Source organism: Anomaloglossus baeobatrachus, chromosome 4 (genome assembly GCF_048569485.1).
Source record: "Anomaloglossus baeobatrachus isolate aAnoBae1 chromosome 4, aAnoBae1.hap1, whole genome shotgun sequence".
Lineage (NCBI taxonomy): Eukaryota > Metazoa > Chordata > Amphibia > Anura > Aromobatidae > Anomaloglossus > Anomaloglossus baeobatrachus.
In genome coordinates this window covers 126333849-126342647 of record NC_134356.1, presented here as the reverse complement: position 1 = coordinate 126342647, position 8799 = coordinate 126333849, and the positions used below count along the sequence as shown (strand labels likewise).

General features: G+C 45.2%; 1 protein-coding gene across 1 annotated transcript in view; it reads right to left on the bottom strand.

The window, feature by feature from the left end:
• Window positions 1-5117: 5117 nt before the first annotated feature.
• The window catches only part of PDLIM4 (PDZ and LIM domain 4), a 248878-nt gene continuing 245196 nt past the window's right edge, over window positions 5118-8799 (bottom strand). The window contains exons 6-7 of the mRNA XM_075344536.1: window positions 6573-6693; window positions 5118-5705 (exon numbers count right to left, since the gene is read on the bottom strand). Of these exons, the coding sequence (XP_075200651.1) occupies window positions 5501-5705; window positions 6573-6693 (326 nt within the window). The 3' untranslated portion in view covers window positions 5118-5500. The remainder of the gene's footprint in view (window positions 5706-6572; window positions 6694-8799) is intronic.

Sequence of the window (8799 nt, the reverse complement as noted above, 5' to 3'; positions counted from 1 at the left end):
CCCCCTTAGCAGCTATTTTGGTGGGGGCCCTGGGGCTGGAGCCCCGCCTATAATCTGGCCCTGGCTGCAAGCATAAACACAAAATGCTCTGCATGCACACACACAATGCTCTGCTGCATGCACGCCTGAAGTGGCAGCGGGGGGGAGAATGGGGCTGGGTAGAGCGGGGAGAGGGGGTGTCATTGGAGATGGCAGCGGCGGCGCCCCGTACTCACACATCCCGGCAGTTGACAGGGGGAAAGCGGAGCACACAGCATATGTTGTGAGCTCCACAAAGATGGCGCTGATCTCCGCCCTCTGCTGTGATCTGGACTGCCCAGGGGGTGCATCCATTTCACAGCAGACACCTTCTCTATGTTAGGCTTGAAACACACATCCGTGAAACACGTGCGTGTTTGGTCCGTTTCCGTGTATACTGGAGACACGGCCAAACGTGCACCAATGTTACTATATCTCAGCGGTTACACTTGCGTTTTTGGTTATGTCCGTTAGTCCGTCTCCGTGATGCGTTTTGTGGGCCGTGTCTCACGCCAGCATGTCCGTTTTATTCACGCAACACGCAGCACGGACCCAATGAAAGTCAATGGGTCTGTGCGCACGTCCGAGTGACACGGACGCATCTCTGTTTGTTCCCTGTATGTTTTGTGCCTTTTTCATGTGATGTCAGTCTTTTTTCTTTTTATGTTTTGTTCTCTCCCTCAGTCCGTCGGTCGGTCTCTATGTCTGTCGGTCGGTCTCTATGTCTGTCTGTCCCTCTAGCTGTCTGTCGGTCAGTTCCCCCCTCTCTCATACTTACCATTCCCCGATCTCCAGCGCGGCGCTGCACGGCTGTTATAAAAACTCCGGCGGCTTTTCCTCTTTTGAAAAAGCCGGCCGCTCATTAATCAATCTCGTATTCCCTGCTTTACCCGCCCACCGGCGGCTGTGATTGGTTGCAGTGAGACACGCCCACCACGCTGAGTGACAGGTGTCACACTGCACCCAATCACAGCAGCCGGTGGGCGTGTCTATACTGTGCAGTAAAATAAATAAATAAATAATTAAAAAAACCGGCGTGCGGTCCCCCCCCATTTTAATACCAGCCAGATAAAGCCATACGGCTGAAGGCTGGTATTCTCAGGATGGGGAGCCCCACGTTATGGGGGGCCCCCCACCCTAACAATATCAGTCAGCAGCCGCCCAGAATTGCCGCATACATTATATGCGACAGTTCTGGGACAGTACCCGGCTCTTCCCGATTTGCCCTGGTGCGTTGGCAAATCGGGGTAATAAGGAGTTATTGGCAGCCCATAGCTGCCAATAAGTCCTAGATTAATCATGTCAGGCGTCTATGAGACACCTTCCATGATTAATCTGTAAATTACAGTAAAAAAACACACACACACCCGAAAAAAATCCTTTATTAGAAATAAAAAACACAAACAAATTCCCTCATTACCAATTTATTAACCCAGACAAACCCTCCATGTCCGGCGTACTCCACGGACCTCCAGCGTCGCGTCCAGCTCTGCTGCATGCAGGTGACAGGAGCAGCAGAAGACACCGCCGCTCCGGTCACCTCCACGCGGCTAATGAGATGAGTAGCGCGATCAGCAGCTGTCACTGAGGTTACCCGCGGACACCGCTGGATCCAGTGACAGCGAGTTACCTGACTGACAGCAGCTGATCGCGCTACTCATCTCATTAGCCGCGTGGAGGTGACCGGAGCGGCGGTATCTTCTGCTGCTCCTGTCACCTGCATGCAGCAGAGCTGGACGCGACGCTGGAGGTCCGTGGAGTACGCCGGACATGGAGGGTTTGTCGGGGTTAATAAATTGGTAATGAGGGAATTTGTTTGTGTTTTTTATTTCTAATAAAGGATTTTTTTCGGGTGTGTGTGTGTTTTTTTTACTGTAATTTACAGATTAATCATGGAAGGTGTCTCATAGACGCCTGACATGATTAATCTAGGACTTATTGGCAGCTATGGGCTGCCAATAACTCCTTATTACCCCGATTTGCCAACGCACCAGGGTAAATCGGGAAGAGCCGGGTACAGCCCCAGAACTGTCGCATATAATGTATGCGGCAATTCTGGGCGGCTGCTGACTGATATTGTTAGGGTGGGGGGCCCCCCATAACGTGGGGCTCCCCATCCTGAGAATACCAGCCTTCAGCCATATGGCTTTATCTGGCTGGTATTAAAATGGGGGGGGGACCGCACGCCGGTTTTTTTAATTATTTATTTATTTATTTTACTGCACAGTATAGACACGCCCACCGGCTGCTGTGATTGGGTGCAGTGTGACACCTGTCACTCAGCGTGGTGGGCGTGTCTCACTGCAACCAATCACAGCCGCCGGTGGGCGGGTAAAGCAGGGAATACGAGATTGATTAATGGGCGGCCGGCTTTTTCAAATTAGAAAAAGCCGCCGGAACAGTGTGAACGCCGTGCAGAGCCGGGGATCGGGGATCGGTGAGTATGAGAGAGGGGGGGACACTTCAGTCACTCGGGGGATTAGTGGTCACCGGTGAATCCTTCACAGGTGACCGCTAATCAGTACACGGCACAAAGACAGAGCCGCGGCATGAGAATGAAGTCGGGTGAAGTTCACCCGAGTTCATTCTCATCCCGCTACTATGTCTTCCGACATGTAGTAACGACATTTTGCATCACACACGTACATTTCACACGGACAACACATACACATGTCAGTTATTTCACTCACGCACACACGGACATTCCACACGCACATACGGCTAGCATACGGGATACACACGCAGGCCACACATACCATAAAAACGGACATAAAAAACGGAAAACGGACCCGAAAAACGGCCCGTTTTACACGGACGTGGTTTTCACGGATGTGTGGCGGAGCCCTTAAGTATAGAGTCGGAGTCCGACACTGGTCTTCTATGACCTGGGCGCTGCCATAAAAAGGAGGTGAGTAACTGTCGTTACACACACCAAATTCAAGATGACAGCGCCCAGGGCTTCAGTAAAACTAGAATTAAATAAAAATTAACTAAACAGTGAGTTTAATTTGATTTCATAATCACTAATATTAATACGTACAAAATAAAAAAATGCGACACCTTCCCTTTAAAGATGTTTTCTCAAGCTGTCTTTTGAGCTGCTCATAGCTCTGCAGTCTCCTTACAGTCTTCTTACTGTTTGATTGCTTGGGTAGCTGGAGCTCCTCCTTGAATGGCACTTTTGTTTGTTCTCACTCCACACTGTAAGGTACCGTCACACATAACGAGATCGCTAGCGAGATCGCAGCTGAGTCATGGTTTCCGTGACGCAGTAGCGATCCCGTTAGCGATCTCGTTATGTGTGACACCTACCAGCGATCAGGCCCCTGCTGTGAGATCTCTAGTCGTTGCAGAATGGTCCAGGCCATTTTCTTCAAAGGCGATGTCCTGCTGGGCAGGACATATCGCTGTGTTTGACACTGTGTGACAGGGTCACTGACTGCTGAGATCGTTATACAGGTCGCTACTGCGACCTGTATTGTTCCTGCATCGCTGGTAAGATCTGACTGTGTGACATCTCACCTGCGACCTCCCAGCGACTTACCAGCGATCCCTATCAGGTCGCATTGTTTTCGGGATCGCTGGTAAAGCTGGGTTCACACTAAGCGACAGCGACAACGACGTCGCTGTTACGTCACCATTTTCTGTGACGTAACAGCGACCTTGTAAGTCGCTGTTATGATCGCTGCTTAGCTGTCAAACACAGCGACGCAGCAGCGATCATAACGTCGCTGTGCTACATGTGTAGAGTGCAGGGAGCCGCGCTTAGCGCTGGCTCCTTGCTTTCCTAGGTACAGTACACATCGGGTTAATTAACCCGATGTGTACTGCAGCTACATGTCGCAGTGCAGAGAGCAGGGAGCCGCGCACACTGCTTAGCGCTGGCTCCTTGCTCTCCTTGCTACAGTACACATCGGGTTAATTACCCGATGTGTACTGCAGCCACATGTGCACAGAGCAGGAGCCGGCGCTGGCAGCAAGGGCGGAGGCTGGTAACGAAGGTAAATATCGGGTAACCAGGGAAAGGTCTTCCCTTGGTTACCCGATGTTTACGCTGGTTACAGCTTACCGCAGCTGCCAGACGCCGGCTCCCTGCTCGCTTCATTTCGTCGCTCTCTCGCTGTCACACACAGCGATGTGTGTGACACAGCGGGAGAGTGACGACCAAAAAATGAAGCTGGACATTCAGCAACGACCGGCGACCTCACAGCAGCGGCCAGGTCATTGCTGGATGTCACACACAGCGACAGCGACGGGACGTCGCTGCAACGTCACAGAAAATGGTGACGTAGCAGCGACGTCGTTGTCGCTGTGTGTGACACCAGCTTAAGTCGTTGTGTGTGACTGGGCCTTTAGCATTATATTTACATTTGTAGATAACAATGCATTTAAACAAGCACACTGGGAAGGAAAATAAGAGTAGTGATTAGGAGAACTGCTCTGGAAACTGGAAAAGCTGTGTGCCTGGTGATTGTGATTCTGCAGGACTGGGAATGAGGGAGGTGAGTAGCTAATTATTGCATAGGAATCAATGGAAAAAAAAAAGCTGACTGGTTTGGTAAGAGTTAAACTCTCTCCTTGAATGTAATTACTGCGCACTATAGACCAAGCAGTGGCTGAGCTCCATGGAAAGAAGCTGTACAGTATGTGAGATAAAAGCTCCCATTGTAGGAGAATGACAGCAGATAGAAAAAGAAGTCAACTGTAAACTTATTTATAATAGGTTTACAGCTGAATTATAAATTACGATCATATAATTTTTATCTTAGAAGTACAAAAACAACATTCATACAGATAGAACAAACAACCATGAATCTGTAGCAATTGTTAAATATTTCTATAGTCCTCAAACTCCATTTAAAGGTACAAGACTTGGAGAATTTCTATACATAGGGTAATAGCTATGAGAAATTATACTAACTATGGCCCAAGAGTGTGGAGAAAGAATACACACAACAGCAGGATTACCAGGAGTGGCTGTAATATGGTATACTGGGGACCTAACACAGGAACCTGGTAACCAAATGACTTAATTAATTCCAGTCTATATATCTTCATTATTAGGAAAGTGTGAGAACCAAGAAAAGACACAGCACAAATACTAAAAACAATATATTTTATTAGAGCAAAGGAGGAATTTTATTTAGTATTTACAGAAGATTCTGTTGGTGCCAAAGGTAGACAAAAGTAGCCTGCGTATTAAACACAAGAGCAACGTAAAATATATGGATAGTTAATGCAAAAGTGTTAGAAACGTTTCCGACATGGCTCCCTATAGATATTATGTTCAGTGTAATTGATTTATGAAGGAAATGTATATACTGAAGCATTTTCAATGTGTTTCTGCATTGTTTTATTGGATACAATGTTAGGATGGAGATGTCTTGTTAAGGGAATGTAGAATCCTTGTTTGTTGTGGGAATTGCTCTGGGAGTATTGCTGTGTAAGACTGTAGACTTCTCCAACAAGCTTGCTTTAATGGTTAGACAAGTTCAACTTTGGCATTGGGATAAACAGCCACAACATCATATCCCTCCGGAGGCTTGACTCTCTCCTTGGCGTGAGTTTCGCAGTACAGCTGCTCTTCAATAAAGAAATATCCCCTCTGTTTCAGGTTGAGGCCACAGTCATCACACATGAAGCATTCAGGATGATAGAGCTTGTCTCTTGCTTTGACTATAGTACCTCTGTACAATAAGGGAGAAAAAGCAACATTTCAATATATAATTGTACAAACACTGTATTAAGGACAACTACAACAACTTCAAAGTGGCTTGCTACTTGAAATTTGGGGCACCACTGCTAAAGAAGGAAGTGGGTCCCCCATGTTGTTGCTTGTTTCTGACAATTGTACTCATTCAACCTGCCATTCTTTGCAGGAGAGAATCATGGCATACGCTGACATTTCTCCACTCAACTAGTTTGTTCATTGTGGCTGTCGATAAGGGAAGAACAGTGGAAGGTCACATAGACCTAATAAAGGAAACAGGCTAGCCTGTGCCACTCATTAGAATTGGCTGCCTGAGTGAAATTTGCATCCCTTTAGAATTGCCATATACATTGAAAAATGTTGGCCAAACTTACTCATTTCAGTGAGACGAGCCAGTAATAGAATGAAAGTTGGTGTCAAATATCCGGCATGAGATGCTAATGCACTATTTCTTAAGGGAGATAAATCTATGACAGAACTATCTGGCAGTGTCTTACTACTCTTTCAATTTAATATAAGTATATATATATATATATATATATATATATATATATATACATACATACATACATACACATATATATATTACATACATATATATATATATATATATATATATATATATATATATATATATATACACACACACACACACACAGTACATCTGCGCCTTTTAACACGGGTATTTTGTAGAGGATTTCTGTCAATATCGTCCACTAATACAATAGCCTAACAAAATTATACATGAGCCCAAAAACCTTTATATAAGGAAAATACAACACAGCACTGTAAGAATCTCTATGGTAAGTAGAAAGTTTGCCTTAAAGTTATTTTTGTTACTTACACAATCCCGTTCCCACATCTGGTGCATTCTGGAAGCATCTGTAAGCCAGTCAGCGGACTGCTCAGCTTAGACACAGGAGACTTGACATTCCTGGAGCTGGCCGGTCTTTCCAGCTTTTCACCTGCCAAGTATAAAAATAGTATATCAGATCTGTGTACACGATTCTGCCCAAACCTCTAACAAACAGGCTGAAATTGACTGTAACATGGCGGCACTTTGACAAGTCAGACATATCTGAAACCGCCTCGTGAAGGTTTGCCCTGGCTTTTAACACAAATTTCAATTTACTTTTTCTTTTATCAGCTTTCCTTGTCTGTAAAATTTAGCGAGATGAATGAAACACCAGAGAGCCAAAAAATGTGTTTGGGTTATTAAACTGTAACTCATAGAGTGAATATAATGATATTGGATGATTTATGCCAGGCAAAGAATATTTTTATTAAAGGAACACCACTTGTGTTAAAGTCAATACGACGGCCAGAGGATGAAGTCCAGTAACGGGGAAGCTGAAATTCCTCTAAGAGTGAGTCATCAACAGGTCCCATGTATGCTGGTTTACAGACTGTACATGAGGTACACCAAGTTGTAGGTCATACATTTCAATTGTCTTGCTTTACTGATCACTACATTGACACATTGTAGCTTTGGTATCTGTTGTTTTCTTTTAGCCCTGAAAAGGGAGAACATGGAATTATACATCATCCCCTTTTTCTTGGATCCAATCCCAGGTTTTACATTTTTTAAACCACGTAAAAGCTGCACCACAAGTTCACATTATGTGGACAGCCTTAGGTCTTATTTTTTGGATGAAATATTCAGAAGCACAGGCGAAATGCATCCCTAAAGGATATGTTTCAAGATGTAATCCAATGAGGGCCATCATGCTCAAAACTACATGTCTTCTCAACCTTCTTTTTTTAATCAGATCATTTTTAATAAACAAAACCTCTTTGCATTAAGTTTTCCTTTTTCTTTCACATAGTGAGAATTTAGTATATGGCAATCATGTTATACACACACACACACACACACACACACACACGATGGGGTTGCTGTTAAGTCTTTGGCTTTACCCAGAAAGAAACGAGATGGGATGATGAAACTTTACATTTATTCCACATACTCTCCACTGATGTCAACACACTTCTTACATTGGTATTCCAAGTTCTGTAAGCCTCAAACCGGGTAAGGATGTGCCTCAAACCAGGCATCCGTAGCAGCCATGGCATCAGAAATGGTGTGAAATTTGGTACCCTTGAGGTGTTCTACAGGTTTGGAAACAGATGATAGTTGGAGGGATCTAGATCTGGTGAATAAGGTGGGTGGTCAACCAGCTGGAAGCCCAGCTCTGCCAGTTTTGCCTTGGTCGCTTGTGCAGTGTGAGCGGAGGTGTTGTCTTGCAGGAAAAAGATTCCTTTGGACAGCTTGCCGCGCTTTTTGGCATTCAGAGACACCTTCAATTGGCCCAAAAGTTCAATGTAATACCTTGCATTCATGGTGGAACCCTTTTGAAGGTAGTCCACTAGCAGCATGCCCTCCTTATCCCAGAACACAGACGACATCACCTTAGTGGCTGACTTTGCACCCTGAACTTCTTTGGAAGAGGAGAACCACTGTGCCCCCACTCTTTTGACTACTACTTGTTTTCAGGATCATACAAATGAATCCAGGTCTCATCCATAGTCACCAGTCAATCCAGGAATTTCTTATCAGTCAAGCAATGCTGACAAATGGACCAGGACGTTTTCACTTCTCTAATCTGTTGTCAAACAGTTGGGGACCCACTTTACAGATAGCTTCCTCATGTCCAAATGTTCATGGCTACTGACACAAACACGTTCACGGGAAATCCCCATGATGTCTGCTATTGCTTTAGCTGAAATCTGTTGATTCTCCAGTATGAGATTGTGCACAGCATTGACAATCTCCTAAACAACAACCACTCTCGGTCGTCCAGGACGTTCCTCATCATTGGTGCTGAAGTGGCCCATTTTAAATTTGGCAACCCAGTTCTTAACTGTCGAATATGAAGGGCAGTGATCCCCCAATGTCTGCGACATATCACCATGAATGTTCTTTGCGGACTTTCCTTGCAGAAACAAGAAGTTTATCACTCCTCTCTCTCAGTTGCTGTGAATATTGCATTAGACTCCGCTATTTTGTTCTCCCACGTGCGTAAAACACTGTTGCCATAAGCAACAAACACAAAATTTTGAAAACATATATT